The sequence below is a fragment of the Artibeus jamaicensis genome, unplaced genomic scaffold (assembly GCF_021234435.1).
Source record: "Artibeus jamaicensis isolate MK-2021 breed Jamaican fruit bat unplaced genomic scaffold, CSHL_Jam_final scaffold_474, whole genome shotgun sequence".
Taxonomy (NCBI): domain Eukaryota; kingdom Metazoa; phylum Chordata; class Mammalia; order Chiroptera; family Phyllostomidae; genus Artibeus; species Artibeus jamaicensis.
Window position 1 is genome coordinate 6,366,283 of NW_026522046.1, and position 15,205 is coordinate 6,381,487.

Here is a 15,205-nt window from a genome sequence, read left to right on the forward strand (position 1 = left end):
CCTTCCGGCCCTGACCTGCGCGCCGATTCCCGCTCCCACCTGCTAGGCTCTCGGAGTCTCTCGCCTCTCGCCTCTCGGGGGCCGCGGGCTCCGGCCACCACCTCCCGTCCCGCCTCTCGTGCCAGATCCTGCGCCGCCGGCCAGTGCCCTTCGCCCGGCCACCGCTCCCGCCATTGTGTCCGACCCTCCCACAGCCGCCCCTCCTCCTCCCTGCGAGTCTCGCAGCCTCCCGACGCCCCCCCAGCCCCGCCTCTCCTCCGCGGCCGGTGCCCGCCCCGCCTCCGCCGCGCCCCGCCCGCCGCGCTCTGCCGCAGTCGGGCGCTCATCGTCATTCCGCGCTCGCCGCCGCCGCCGCCCCCGCCCCCGCCCCCCGCGCGCCGCCCCCGCCCGGTCCCCGCCGCCGCCGCCTGCCCAGCGGCCCGGGAGGCGGAGGCGCGGGGGAGGAGGCCCCGCTTGGCCCCGCAGCCCCGGATGCTGCATGACTTCATCCTTCCGCCGGCTCGCCTGGTGAGCTAGGGCCGGTCCGGCAGCCAGCCCGCGGTCCGCGCCCCGCCGCAGTCCCGCGCCCACCCCGCGCCCGCCATGTCCGAGATCCTGCCCTACAGTGAGGACAAGATGGGCCGCTTCGGCGCCGACCCCGAGGGCTCCGACCTCTCCTTCAGCTGTCGCCTCCAAGACACCAACTCCTTCTTTGCGGGCAACCAAGCCAAGCGACCCCCCAAGCTGGGCCAGATCGGCCGAGCCAAGAGAGGTACGCGGCCGGGCCCCGGAGCCACCGCCCGACCCAGAAACCCTCCGTCGGGCGCCTCCCGGCTGCGGTTCCCCAACCACCGGCCGCAGCTCGTGCCGCAGAGCAGCGCAGCCGGCCGCTCGCCGGCCGGGGTGGCGGGGGGGGGGGGTCCCCACTGCAGTGTTGCTCCCCGCTTCCCCTCTCCCGGGAACGCAGTGCCCCGGATTCGACGCTCCGCTCCTCTGGAAGTGGAGCCCGGCCCCCGGCGAGGGGGAGGGGCCGGCCGGGCACTCGGGGCCACAGGGAAGTGGGAAAACGCGGGCCGCGGCCGCTCCTGCAGGCTCGAGCGCCGAGTCGGTGGATCCCACCGAGGAGCCTTCGGGCGGGGAGGGGCGTCCGAGCTGAGAGAGGCCAGGAGGGCCGGGGGCTCAGATGTCTCGGCTCTTTGAACGGGGAAGGGGCTCCGCTGGTGCCAGGACTGGAAGAAGGGTTCAAGCGTCGAGCGGGTCGGGTTGGGAAAGAGGGTCGGGGTAACCGGAGATTCCGGGTGAGGAAGGGGTCAGCCGCAATGAGGGGTGAAGAGGGGGTCCCAAGAGCACAAAGGCTCCGGTTCGGCTCGGGTGCGGGAGAGGTCGGGCGGACGGGGAGGTCGGAGGGCCGCAGCCGGGGGAGAGGGGGCGTTCCTGCACCGGGAGGGCGGCTGCGAGAGCCGAGGCGGCTGGAGAGTTCGACTGGGGAGGCCGCGGGGCTCATCCCCGCCGCCCCCCGAGGCCGTGCGGCTGATGCGCTTTCTCCCTGCGCAGTGGTGATCGAGGATGACCGGATAGACGACGTGCTGAAGGGGATGGGGGAGAAGCCGCCCTCCGGAGTGTAGACGCGCCGGCTCGGGCGGCGGACTCCGGGCCCCGCCTCGCAGCGGCCAGGCGCGCGGGCAGGCGATGCGGCTGCCGGCGCCCCCCGCCCGGGCCCAGGCGCCCGCGGGCGGGGGCTGCAGGGCCGCGCCGCCGCCGGGCCAGAGCCGCTGCCTCCGCTGCCAGCCACTCCGGAGCTGTCCGCTTCAGCACCACGGCGGCGGCGGCGCGGACCCGCCCGGAGCCCGCCGCGCTCATGCACTTTAGAACCGCGGGCCGCAGCCCCACCCCGCTCACCGGAAAGGACAGAGCCCCGCGGCCCGGACCCAGCCCCTCCCGCACGGCTCCCTCGCCCCGCCCCTCTCCGGCCGGTCTGGTCCGAAGACCCGGCTCCCCGCCGGAGTCCGACCGTGCGCGGCCGGGGATGTTTGGCTGCGTATTTGCATGAGCTTCCCACCCTCCTCTGCTCGGCCCACCCCTCCAGGCCGCTCCTCGCCCCCATCCCCGTCTGGCGTGACCCCGGCCTCAGCCTATTTCTAAGGGACTTCCTCAGCACATTTGTATTTTTATATCCGATTCTTTGTTTACTGGCTCCCCTCATGGTTAGCACCCTTCCCCCTCCGTCTCGTCCTTGCTCTTCTGCGCCTGGCAGGTGGGACGAGTTGAGGGTGGGAATGGACAAGCCCCCAACATGGCAACAAACACATGGCCAGTCTGCCCAGGCCTGACCCCAGGCGGCTCTCTGGCAGACCCCTTCCCTCCAGGTATCCCCTTCCAAGGGTCCAAGTCTGATTGTACCTTGGACCCCTGCACCCTGCCCCTAGGAACCCAAAAGGGGGCTGCTCTGCACCCTCGGATGACACCTGTGGCCCTAGAGATGTTCTCAACCCAGGGTTGTCCTTTGTAAATGTTCCTTCATCCCCACTGTACCGGGAGTGTGTGAATAAACACAGACCTTCCTGTGTGTGTCTCCTGCTTCAGTTTGCTCAGGAGCCAGGCCAAAGTGGCTCCACTGCCTTTTGGGGAGGGGAGTGGGTACTTGAGAATCCCAGGTGCATGTTTCTGGTAGGCAAGTGTTGCCAAGTACAGGCAGGCATTCTTGGGTAAATATAAAACCAGAGCAGGAAAGGTCACTAGAGTTGAGGCTGGAGCTAGGGTCAGAATTGTAAAGCAATTTAGATTCAAAGTCTGCGACCTTCTGTGGATGAACCCAGGTTGAATGGGGGACAATAACATATCCTAGGGATGCAGGCCTCTGGGTCCGGCTGGCATGCAGAGGGGCCGACGTAGATCAGTATGGTGGCACATGTGGCTGGGGAAGCCCAGGAGGGATTTGAGGAGCCTAAGAAGGAAGCCATAAACCTGGGATTTGGGATGTAATTCAGCCTGGGCTATATTGTTTCATGTTGGGTTGCTTCCATCAGCTCTAAAGCATCAGGCCCTTGGGATGTGAGCACCTTGGACAGAACCCTAACCCCTGAGTCAGGAATTACAACAACCTAAGGAGTCTAGGGCAGAAAGGTAGGGAGGGTTCGAGGGCCATTTTTCTGGCCTCACAGCTGAATGGCACTGAGGAAGTCCTCATGATCTGAGTCCTGGAGAAAGCAGGGTGAGGTGGGAGGCCTGGGGGGTGACAGGATCTGGGCTCCCAGGGCCAGCTGGGCCACACTAAGCTCTTCGCCCTTGCGCATGAGGTAGAGGTGGAAGTGGAAACCGCTGCCATAGGTTGCATGCCTCAGAGACCAGCCATAATGGGCTTGAGCATAGTGTCTAGTCCGAAAGTGGGGAGCCGCAGAGGTCAGTGAGATGAACCGGCCCCCAGGGACCAGCACTCGGCTCACCTGCAAGGCAGACAGAGAAGTCATCAGTGAGGAGTCCATCTCCAGGTTCTCCAAGGTCAGTATTGCCCCAGATGCCCTCCCAGCTACTACCCTACATCCCGTTCTCCATGGTAAAAGAGTGAGCCTCCTTCCGTGCCCCTGGCCATTCCGTGGGGGTCAGGATATACTCTAGACAGGAAGGAGCATGGGAGTGATATCAGGTCAGGGATACTGCTGTCCTGCCAACTGCTCACCCTCCCAGTCTGGAACCTGGCTTCTACCTCATCCTCATGGCAACCCAATAGCCAATCATCAGCCTCTGTGAGTCTGACCACTCCAGCCTCCTATAATCTCGACCCAGCCTAACTCTTCCTCAGGTAACCACAGTCCTGAGAGTAAGTGCCCCAAACCATGTGTCCTTCTGGATTCTGAGTTCATCCAATCTTCTGAAACCTCAACCCCTCATCCCCACCTCTTGGTTTCCCCTCCATTCTTGATGCTCCCTCACCTCACTCAGCACCTGGTCCACAGTGTGGACACCTTCAGAGGATACAGTCCAAGGATCCCGTTCTGCAGCCAACAGGGCATCCAGCGTGCCCTTCTCAAGCACCACATCAAAGGAGCCATCAGGAAAGCCCAGTGCCCGTGCATCCATGGTCTCCCAGCGCAGCGTGGGCACATGGGCATAGCGAGCCCGCATGGCGGCCACCACTACTGATGAGTAGTCCACACTGGTCACATCAGGGAACCCCCCGAGGAGCAGCTCGTAGCTCAGGGCACTGTTCCCACAGCCTGAGATGAGAAAAGGTGGGTGGCAAAAGGGCTAGGTTAGCTTTGGTTCCCCCTCCCAATTATCCGCCCACTCATGGCCAATTGTCTCTCAGCCCAAACCTTCCTATACTGAGGGAGAAGCAGCATGTCCAGACTGAGGTCCAGAAAAAAGCAGGAGGCTTGCAGCCATGCAGGTGTGTGGCACATATCCTGGCTCTATCATTCCTGGCTGCTCTGGAAGTAGGAACTTGCATTTCCTATTCAGAAAAATGAAGACAACAAGACAGCCTACATGCAGGATGTGCTCACTGAATTTAAGAACTAAAACAGCTGGAGAGCAGCTGAAGCTCTGAATGAAGTTCAAAAACCTGGGTTCTGACATTTCCAGTCACACCGCCTTGGCAAGTCACTCAGCACAGAGCCTTGGTTTTCTCTGCAGAATGGGGTCATATTGGCATCATTAAGATAATAATATTATTAGGATATCATTAGTACTCTCCTAATATCTTACCTCTCAGAGAACCTCTGGGAAGGCTCATTAGGGGTTATTATCCTACTTTTGGCTTCCAAGGCAGAGTTAACAAGGGAAGGGGACACTAGGCGGGGAAACAGTGCGGCTGATCTCCCGTAATTCCTTTGCATGCTGAGCACCATGTATTGGGCTCTACTGATGGGTAAGAGTCCCTGACCCCAAGGAGCTCATACTTCGGTGGGAGGAACAGATGTGTAATCAGGCAACTGCCACGTACTGTGATGAGTGTTTCAATAGGGACAGGCTGTGGGAGCACATAGGATGATCCCTGTCCCCACCTAGGTGCGGTGGGCAAAGGTTTCAGGGAAGCTGACAACCAAACAGTCTTGAAGAATCTTAACACTGGTGGGAAATGCCTGAAAAGCAGTCCCAAAGAGAGCTGGGTCAGGCGAAAGCACAGGGGGAGGTTAGAGGGGTGGATGTGGATCTGCGGTCCAGACAGCATGACTTCCTTCAAAGATTGTTGGTGTCTTCTGAGTCCTCTTGTGGTCAGTCTCAGCCTGAGAACAGGGCTGGATGACAGCTCTTGGTGGCCCCACATGGGGATGCCCTGCTCTTGGGATTAGAGTGCTTTTAATCCCCATTTTTGTCCTGAAGAGAATTACAGGATCAGCTGTTGGGACTGCCCTGATCTAGCAGGGCTTGGTACCAGGTCAGGCACCCAGATGATGCTGGCTGGTCCTCAGCTGCTCCTTCCTATGAGCCTCGTCTCGCCTGAGAAAACACAATGCATGCTTTCTACAGCAAGCTCTGGTAGATACAGCACATGGGATGGGAGGTGAGAGTGGCTGAACAAGAGACCCTAACTCAGTTCAGGCTGAAATCCCACTGGGTTCTCTGACCCACAATCCCTTTACCACCCTATACCTGACCTCATGCCCACAGAGCTCTGCCCAACAGCAGACAACCCCAAATATCTTTCCTTTATTCCACTTGGTAAAGGAGTAGCATCTTCTAAGAGAAATTAAGAGAAATTCACCAAAGATGAAGGAAGAACAAAATCTGATCACAGGGACAGTCATGCTTATAAAGTAGTTATTTCTAATCCTGCTGCCTCAGTGATTTGGGGCTAACAACTAAGACGAGGCTTGGGAAGGTCCCCGCTCCCCCCCCCCCCCGTGGAGCCTTGGGAAAGCAAAGCCCTGGAAAACTGAGGCAGATCCGAAAACCCATCACTCGAGAGTCCAGAGCTATGTGGGTGCTCTCCCAACACCAAGAGACTGACGTGTAAGCCTCAATACCAATTCACAAATAGTAATTTAAAACAAGGAAAATAGCCACCGTGGGGACTTGACGGGCAATCCTCTGGTCAGTCTCTTCTCTCTACACAGGAAATACAAACTGAAGCCAAATTATGATCAGAAGATTCCTGCAGAGCATGGAGTCAAGCAAGGAGAATCAGAGACACATTATGATGGCAGAGCTGGGACAGCCATATGTATTCCTCTGCTATGAAGACATTCCAGCAGCCCCAGGGACCAGACACATAATCCTCAGGCAGGGCACCCTCTGAACAGCCTGTGATAAACTGCCCCTGTGAGTCCCGTTTTCAATGATAATGATTGCTAACAGTCACTGCATACTGGGTCCTATGCTATGCATTTCCAAGCATTTTCTCAGCTTATTTTCAAAGTACCTTTGTATAGAAGATAACTGTTTCTATCATTACCATTTTCTAGATGGGAAAACTGAGGCTGTCCAAAGCATAGAAGAAATGTGCTCAAGGTCACATAGTCCAGTGGTAGAGTCGGAATTTGGATCCAGGCCTGTCTTTTGCCAGAACCAGAGCTCTTAAACCACTATGCAGAACTATCTCCGAGTTTTCAAGACGTCCACTCACCTTCAGCTGTGACATTCCATCTTCAGTCATTTTACCGGCTTTAGCAGAGTTCTAAATGCCTCTCTGTGCCCATATGTATGGTGTAGCGGGAGAAACAGAAGCTCTGGAGTCAGATGGCATTCTTACCTCACCCCTTACTTGCCACACAACAGTCCTGGACACTATCACTGCTCCAACCCAATGCCCTTGGAGTGTCCCTAAGTTTGGGGGGGGTGTGTGCTTCTGACTGACCGCATCTGTGACTCTTCAGGCTGAAACTACCTTCAGGGAAATTTTGCCTGTGATCACAATCCTGCTTGACCTTTTCCCTTCCTTGTCCTCTCACTCTTATCAATTTCTCCTGGGAGCACATCCCTAACAAATAAGTGGGACATGATCTTAGAATTCTAAGATTCTAAATCTTAGATCCTAATCTTAGAATTTGCTTCTGGCCCCAATCTCAGAAGATGACCTGGAGCAGGGATTACCAAATTCAGCTTGTCTCCTGTTTTGGAAAATGAAGTTCTACAGGAACACAGCTACTCTCACTTACTTTTCTACTGTCCATGGTGGCTTTTCAGCTACAGCAGTAGTACTGACTAGTTGTGACAGAAACTGAGCAGCCCACAAAGCTCAAAATATTTACTCTTTGGCCATTTTCAGAAATAGTACTGACCCCTAATGTAGAGTAAGTCTAGTAGTACTTATTACAACCCTCTCAGGGTTGTCATAAAAACTAAGTAAGTTGGAAAGGGCCCAGCACATTCCCTAGCACCTAGCAGGTGCTCAGCTTGTTTGTTGAGGTGGGATGTAACACAAGATACTCCCCAAACTGTGGGTCCTCTTTTTAGATCTTGGGAATAATGCCTGGAAAGTTTTCCTTTTTTTATTTTTAGACTTTTCTCCCCTCTCTCCAGAAAAGGATACCTCTCAGTCTAGGAGATGGAGATTTGAAGGCAGTGTTATTCTGCCAATCACCAGCATGAGAATCACCTTGGAGCTTATTCAAACTACAGACTCTGAGCATCTACCTTAGACTGTCCGTGAGATTACAATCTCAGGGTGGGGTCCAGCTTTCCAGGTGATTTCAATATCATGGACAGTCACTAAAGCTTACATCTATGGTAAATCTATAAATAAATGCAATGGCTTAAAAGCAAAAAATACAACAATTTTTACCTCTGGGGGCAAGAGGTTTGGGAGGACTACCCAGAAAACCTTGAATATACATGGGGCTTTTGATTTTGCCAAGCATTGTTTTAAGTTTCTTTCACATTCACTCAATAATCTTAAAAACCCAATAAATAAGTAATTTTATTTTTTTAAGGGTGAGAAAATGGAGGCAGGGAAATTTAAGTATTTTGTCCAGGATTACACCGCCGATTCCATGCTTTTGCCCATTATTCTACAGCTAAGATTCCAACATAATTAACTGCCTCCAGGATCCAAGTTCTTAAGCACTAGGTCATACTTCCTTTCTTTTAGAAGATTTTATTTATTTCTTTTTAGAGAGAGGGGAAGGGAAGGAGACAGGGAGACAAACATCAATGTGTGGTCGAGTCTTGCACGCCCCCTACTGGGGACCTGGCGGGTAACCCAGGCACGTGCCCTAGACTGGGAATCGAACAGGTGACCCTTTAGCTGGCAGAGGCGCACTCAATCCACTGAGCTACACCAGCCAGGGCTATACTTCCTTCTTAATCCTAGGAGTGTTCTATTTTCAAACTGAGTATGGTATACACATACATATTAGATTTATTATTTACACCTTTCATATACTGTATTACAGATGTCTTATAATGAAATATTGCATTTAAACATATATATGTTCTTACAAATACCAAAATATATAAAAACTATAATTGGAAGGAAACCCGTTGCTCAAACTTCTCTAGAGCCCCAAAGGCTAGGAGTGGGAGAGAACCCAATGGGATAGCTGGATCCCAGTTACCTGTTCCCAGTACCCAGTTATCTTGTATCCCAGTACCTGTTCCTCTTGAGCAGCGATTTTCAACTTGGTGTACCACAAGAATTTAAAACATATGCAATACCTGACTATTTAGTCAGGGGCACTGACCCCCTTTTCCCTTACTGTCAAATACAAAAATTTGACAGCCGACACAAAAGCCTTCTGGTGTGAATGAATCAAAATTATACCTTTTTTGGTCAGATTGGCAAAAAATATTATATATTTTTTGGTGTGCCTCAGAATTTTAGTAATTAGTTTATGTGTGACATGAGATGAAAACGGTTGAAAAATCGCTGCTCGAGGAATTTCACCAATCACTGCCGCAACATCCTCTCTAACCTTAGAGGGCGCTGTCTTCACCCTCACTGCACACAAGGCATAGGACCAAGTTTTAGAGTTTGTAAAGTGATAATTAGGTAACAATAGCTCCCAGTGCCCATCGGCGCAAACAGAAAAGTGGTAGGCATTGTGCTCCAGCTGCTGGCATTGTACTCCAGGTGCCTGCATGTGCTTTATCGGAACGGAGTTCGCAGTTCCATTTCTAACCGTGAATCCGAGGCTCAGAACGGGTTCAGGACTTGTCCTAAGTCGCAGAGTCAACTAGCACAGGAACTTGAACTAGATCCTCTAAGTTCTTCAGTGTTCGGGGCTGCCCGCCGAGGGAGGGTCCCGAATGGGGCTCTGGGTCATCTACCCCGCTCAGATTCAGAGAGACTGTTTTTCTCGGGAGGTTTGGGGTGGATAGAAAACTAAGACTCTCTTGGGTCCTGTTTGCCCTGGCTAAATACTGCCCAGATTCTGAAGGTACTGCATCTTGGCTCCTGACTAAGGCGTCCTCAGAGAGGGGCAGACGGACGTGAGGAAAGTGAGCAGAGAGAGCCGAGGCGGAGCCGGACCAGGAAGCGCCACCTGAGCTGGGCAGCGCCAGGAATACCCACCTAGCACGAGGATACGGTCCTCCGGCCGCAACTCCGGCTCTAGCAGGGCACGGAAAGAGGCAAAGTCCCCGAACCATTCGTAGGGAGCAGAGTCCGCCGAGCTTCGGTAGCGCTTGTCCCAGTACTGAACGTCTCGGTACTCGCAGTTCTGTTCTGGTAACTCCGGCAGGGAATCGGGGGACCTGGAAGAGGCCATGCTTGCTGCTGAAGGGCCTGTAGGACAGTCGGTATGCCTGCTTAGGTGGAGTTTGGCTCCCTCAAGCAGCCAGTCGGAAGGGTGGAATATGGTAGGAGGTGTAGCCTTTTGTGTCTCCGCCCCCAAATGCGGTTGCCCAACATAAACACGTGGAACTTCCGTCCTCGGCTAAGCGCTCTTTGAAGAAGACTCCGGCTGGGGAATTGACGTCGTCCAGACTCTGAATCCTCCTTCTGTATTTCTCATTACCTTCTGAGAATCATTTCATAGTGTAATACTTGGGTTTATCACTGCGCCCTCTCATATTTTCGACTTGAACGGCCCTTTCCATTAAATCCGAAAGATCCGTCTCCCGAGTTTTGAGCTTTTGGAAGGCTCTGAGGCGTGGCGGGAGGGACGGAGACACAGGTCTTGCCCTCCAGGAAAGACCAGCATGAACACAGATATTCTCAATACAGGCGAACTGTTTTTGCTGGGCCGGAACGGGTGGTAAGGGCGCAGACAGGAACGTTGCTTTTCTGGACAAACGTTCGATCCATCTTTAAAGTATATACTAAGGAATAAGACCATTTCTTCTCGTAGGGAGAGTGCAGACCGTCAGGAGAGACTGATGCATAAAAAGTAAATTTTAGTGAAGTAAATAACTCGAAAAGAGCCAATGCTCGGTGCGTTAGGCAGCTCCGCTCGGCGCGCGGAGCGGAACCTAAATGCCGAACGGTCCGGTTTCCAGAGCGGCAGGCCTACACAGGCGGCGCACCGTCAAGATGGCGGCGGGTGTGCGGAAACGCGCCCGGGCGGGACCCGCATCCCGGGTGGCGGGGCGCTGCGGGCAGTGGCTGCGCCGCGCCTGGCAGGAGCGGCGTCTGTTGCTCCTGGAGCCGCGCTACACGCTGCTGGTGGCTGCCTGCCTCTGCCTGGCGGAGGTGGGCATCACCTTCTGGGTCATTCACAGGGTGGCATGTGAGTCGCCGAGGGGGAGGGGAGGGGAGTGGAGCGGAGAAGGCGGGAGGGAGGTAGAACCGAACTCCTCACTTAAACCAGGATTTGGATTCGGAGCTTAAACCCAGACGCAGGTCCACTTAGTCATCAATTACAGACCCATATCTTTTACCCCAAATTCTAAGCCTATTCCACAGAAAACCAAACCTGATCTAATCCCTCCCCCATGACGGAAGGGGCAATCCTAGAGATTGGCCCTCCGCCCTGAAGGTACAGTTGGCCGGGTCAAGAAAGTAAACCAGCCTGGAAGGCAGAAGACCTCAGTCCAAGTTAATGTACGGCTGCTACTGCTCGTTTCCGAGTCTCCCCCAGCTGGGTCTAATCTGCTCAATACTGAGGTCTTTTTTAGCGGTGGAACATAGACCTTAAGTGAGGGTAATACTAAGAAGTGAGACTGAAGAAGTTGAGAAGTTCAGATCATAAAGGAGTCTAAACTGTGTTAAGGACATAGTTAGCACGGTAGTTAAGAATCAGGATCCTATAAATTCCAATTTCAACTCTACCCTTCCAGCTCACTGATCTTTAGCTAGTCACTTAACTTCAATAATTCATAGATTACTCTTCTAAAAATGGGAATAATAGAGGTTGAGCTTTATTTAAAGAGCCTTGGGAATTGTTGGAGGGTTTTAAGCAAAGGGACATGATATGATTTCTATTATAGGAAGAGTTCCTGATTGCAGGGTGGCAAATATATTGCGGTAGGGTGAAAGTGGAAGCTGGGAGCCTAATTAGGAAGCTATTGCATAATTGAGGGTACAGGTTATGTTAGGCCCAAATTTGGGTATGTAATAGTGGAGAAGGATGAGACAGCAGATACATGTAGAATGAAGAATAGACAGGACATGGTAAGATGGGTTTAGAAATGAAAGAGAAGTTTCAGGGTTTATGACCTGGGCAGCTGGGAGGTTGATGGTGCCATTCATGGAATCCAGGAAGGGGAGCAGGTTTGGACTGGAAGATTATAAGTTCAATCACAGATGTGTTGTATTTGAGGTGCCTGAGTTCACCCAAAGAATGTCAGGTATGCATTTAGGTCAGAGGTTGTGATAGAAGTCCTGAAAATGAACTGGAATTCTGTGCTTTGATGGGCTGGGGGTCTCGAGAGCAGCAAAGTTCTGGACTTGAAAGTAACCATACCATTTTTTCCTTTTCCAGATACAGAGATTGACTGGAAGGCCTACATGGCTGAGGTAGAGGGCGTCATCAATGGCACCTATGACTATACCCAGTTGCAGGGTGACACCGGGCCTCTGGTGTGAGTTGAGACAAGAGGTTCAGCGAGGGTGTGAAGGGCTGACTAGATACCAGGCTGTGTAGCCTCACCCATACTCACTTCCCTCTCATCTTTCAGGTACCCAGCCGGCTTTGTGTACATCTTTATGGGGCTGTACTATGTCACTGGCCAGGGCACTGACATCCGCATGGCCCAGCATATCTTTGCTGTGCTCTACCTGGCCACCTTGCTGCTTGTCTTTTTGATCTACCACCAGACCTGCAAGGTGAGTCCACAATACCAGGACCTGGGTCCCCAACCTGGGAGGGCTGCAGTGTGGTGATGGCTCTGGGTTGGTGAGCTGACCTTCCCCACTTTGCCCACCTCTTAGGTACCTCCCTTCGTCTTTTTCTTCATGTGCTGCGCCTCTTACCGTGTCCACTCCATCTTTGTGTTGCGGCTCTTCAATGACCCAGTAGCTATGGCGCTGCTCTTCCTCAGTATCAACCTTTTGCTGGCCCAGCGCTGGGGCTGGGGTTGCTGCTGTTTCAGGTCAACATCCCACCCACCTGGTCCCCTTTGTTACTTTTTGTATTTCCATTACTTCCCGATTTTCTGCAGCAGAGGGAGTAAGGGAGTGGCCAGTCAGGGCCCTGGTAGGTGAGTCCAGGATCTGTAGAAAGTCTCCACTCCAACCCACAACATACACATCCCCTCTTCCCATCCTCTCTTCCTTCCAGACAGCATCTGTTCTTGGCATTGGTCATTGAACATTCTTAATACTTGGTATATATTTGTTTGCTCAGTCTGGGCATAGAAACTGGGTTTCTACTCCCTACCCCCCCAGCCTCCTCCCAGGCTACCTTACCTTTCCCCCAGCAGTTCTGAGTGTGGGCCCTATCCTGGAGCTAGGTGGTGGAGGGGAGGGGTTGCGATGATGGTTGGGGGTGGGGCGTGGGGTGGCGCGTGCATCTTTGGCTGATCTCCACTCTTCCTCTCTTCTACCCACCCTAGCCTGGCAGTCTCTGTGAAGATGAACGTGCTCCTCTTTGCCCCTGGGTTACTGTTCCTTCTCCTTACACAATTTGGCCTTCGTGGGGCCCTCCCCAAGTTGGGCATCTGTGCTGTCCTACAGGTACTCCCACCTTACTCCTTCCCCTTTTTAATGAAGAGGAGGACACTCTTCCCACCTTGAGACTTCCTCAAAGCCAAGAGATAACGGTTTTGGAGTTGATTCTGGGCTGGGCAGGCACTACTTCTCTGGGCTTTGGTTTCTTTAGCTGTAAGATAAGAAAGTTGAACTAGATGGTCTCTTAGGGCCTTTCTAGCTCTGCCCATTTATGACTTAGAGTACTGTTATTACCAGTGTCCTCAGCTTCCTTGGCCCCCAGACTTTGGCAGGCGGGAGAAGGAGGCTGGCTTTCTTGCTATATTTAATGGGATTTAAGAAACCTCTGAGACTTCTGCCCTGTTCCCACTCCCTTGACCAGCACGAGGCTGGAGGGGAGCCTGGGCAGCTCTGCCGACATCACACCCATCCTCAGGTGGTGTTGGGGCTGCCCTTCCTGCTGGAGAACCCCATCGGTTACCTATCCCGCTCCTTTGACCTTGGCCGCCAGTTTCTCTTCCGCTGGACAGTGAACTGGCGCTTCCTCCCCGAGACCCTGTTCCTGCATCGAGCCTTCCACCTGGCACTATTAGCCACCCACCTCACCTTGCTCTCGCTCTTCATTCTGTGCAGGTGGCACAGGTGAGAAAGGGGAGCAGTGCCACCAGCACAGTTGGGGGAGGAGTGATGGGCCTGGGCCTTGGGGCTGCTTGGGGAAGACGTTGAGCTCATGGAGGTGAGTTTAGAGCTTGTCCCATGATGGGGGCTTGATGGATGTCTGAATGGCTTCTCCCCAGGACGGGAGAAAGTATCCTGTCACTGCTGAAGGATCCCTCCAAAAGGAAGGTTCCACCCCAGCCCCTCACCCCCAACCATATCCTTTAAATCATGGGAAGGTAAGTCTCGCCATCTCCAGGTGCAGATAGGGTCCCTGGTCAGGTAGCCCTGGATGGCTGGTGACATGGAGAGAAAAAGAGGCACTAGTAATAGGCACAGGGCCCACGCTTAGAGCTCCTGCTCTGTACCAAACACTGTCCTAAGCACTTACATGTTTATTACATGAGCATTAAACATATTTATTCTTAATTTTAAATATTATTGAGTGATCATGAGTGCTTGTCCTCTGCCTGGCACTAGACTGAGAAATTTATATATACTCTATAACATATTCTTTAATGTTTTATTTATTTTTTAGAGAGGGGAAGGGAGAAAAAGAGGGAAACATCAATGCGTGGTTGCTTCTTGCGCGCCCCCGACTGGGGACCTGGCCACCAACGCAGGCATGTTTCCTAGACTGGGAATTGAACCCGCGACCTTTTGAGTCACAGGCCATCACTCACTGAGCCACACCAGCCAGGGCTATATACACTCTAACATTTAAAGCTCACAGGAGACCCTGATATAGGGAGGCATTTTTATTATCTTCATTTACAGATAACAAAATTAGGGCTTTAAGAGGTTAATTTACTAAGCTAGGAAGGGATGGACTCACTTGGCCTCGTGGCCCCAGGTATCACTGTCTCCACCTTAGACTGAGGAGTAGGTGCAGAGAGCTTAAGAAAGTTGTCCAAAAATATGCATCTGGGAATGGTAGAACCAGGGAGCTGACCCCAAAACTTTTACCCTTCTGCTTTGGAACCTCCCTGCCTGCCCCCACCCCACCCCCAACTCCTGCCCCTTCGGCTCCTGCCCTTGGCCTTGACCACTGCATACAGATTGTTTCTATCCTCTTCACCTCCAACTTCATTGGCATCTGCTTCAGCCGTTCTCTCCACTACCAGTTCTACGTCTGGTATTTCCACACACTGCCCTACCTCCTGTGGGCCACACCTGCACGCTGGCTCACACACCTTCTCAGGTACTGGGTAGGATGACCCAGGGGAGGGGAAGGGTCAGGGAGCTCCTTGTCCCAGGGCTGTGACCACAGAGGGGCTGGGGTGAGCTAAAGGGCTGGGGCCTAGAAACTGGACAAAACCGGGAGTGTATTTCTCATCTCCAGGTTGCTGGTGCTGGGACTTATTGAGCTCTCCTGGAACACATACCCATCCACGTCCTGCAGCTCTGCTGCTCTGCACATATGTCATGCTGTCATCCTGCTGCAGCTCTGGCTGGGCCCCCAGCCCTTCCCCAAGAGCATCCCACACAGCAAGAAAGCCCACTGAGATCCACCTCTTCCCCATTCTTGGACCCTGGGTGTGGATGGACGTTGTGCACTTCCCAATAAACCTTACCAAGTCCACTTCTGTGCAGCCTATGTAG

General features: G+C 53.5%; 3 protein-coding genes across 4 annotated transcripts in view; 2 read left to right on the forward strand and 1 right to left on the reverse strand.

Moving 5' to 3' along the window:
• Positions 1-9,706, reverse strand: part of ECE2 (endothelin converting enzyme 2) — a 30,469-nt gene extending 20,763 nt beyond the window's left edge. The window contains exons 1-3 of one of the 2 annotated variants that reach the window (XM_037154891.2): positions 9,431-9,673; positions 3,910-4,193; positions 2,110-3,422 (exon numbers count right to left, since the gene is read on the reverse strand). In XM_037154891.2, coding sequence (XP_037010786.2) covers positions 3,135-3,422; positions 3,910-4,193; positions 9,431-9,626 — 768 coding nt within the window. In that variant the 5' untranslated portion in view covers positions 9,627-9,673 and the 3' untranslated portion in view covers positions 2,110-3,134. Of the gene's footprint in view, positions 1-2,109; positions 3,423-3,909; positions 4,194-9,430 lie in introns of those variants that run through there. The other variant, XM_053657860.1, reaches the window with a different exon arrangement.
• CAMK2N2 (calcium/calmodulin dependent protein kinase II inhibitor 2) lies at positions 393-2,360 on the forward strand. The gene is made up of 2 exons (XM_037154893.2): positions 393-751; positions 1,534-2,360. The coding sequence occupies exons 1-2, from the start codon at positions 583-585 to the stop codon at positions 1,602-1,604; spliced, it is 240 nt and encodes a 79-aa protein (XP_037010788.1). The 5' UTR covers positions 393-582; the 3' UTR covers positions 1,605-2,360.
• Positions 9,707-10,379: 673 nt separating the features above from the next.
• On the forward strand, positions 10,380-15,185 carry ALG3 (ALG3 alpha-1,3- mannosyltransferase). Its single transcript, XM_053657861.1, has 9 exons — positions 10,380-10,586; positions 11,781-11,880; positions 11,977-12,124; positions 12,230-12,390; positions 12,853-12,973; positions 13,383-13,588; positions 13,744-13,819; positions 14,659-14,804; positions 14,946-15,185. Exons 1-9 carry the CDS (start codon positions 10,391-10,393, stop codon positions 15,106-15,108), a joined length of 1,317 nt encoding a protein of 438 aa, XP_053513836.1. The 5' UTR covers positions 10,380-10,390; the 3' UTR covers positions 15,109-15,185.
• Positions 15,186-15,205: the final 20 nt, after the last annotated feature.

Coding starts and splice junctions, on each gene's coding strand:
- CAMK2N2 (XM_037154893.2), top strand. CDS start 583: ATGTCCGAGATCCTGCCCTACAGTGAGGACAAGATGGGCCGCTTCGGC. Junction 752..1,533: donor GATCGGCCGAGCCAAGAGAG/GTACGCGGCCGG, acceptor CTCCCTGCGCAG/TGGTGATCGAGGATGACCGG.
- ALG3 (XM_053657861.1), top strand. CDS start 10,391: ATGGCGGCGGGTGTGCGGAAACGCGCCCGGGCGGGACCCGCATCCCGG. Junction 11,881..11,976: donor GGTGACACCGGGCCTCTGGT/GTGAGTTGAGAC, acceptor CTCATCTTTCAG/GTACCCAGCCGGCTTTGTGT. Junction 14,805..14,945: donor TGGCTCACACACCTTCTCAG/GTACTGGGTAGG, acceptor TCTCATCTCCAG/GTTGCTGGTGCTGGGACTTA.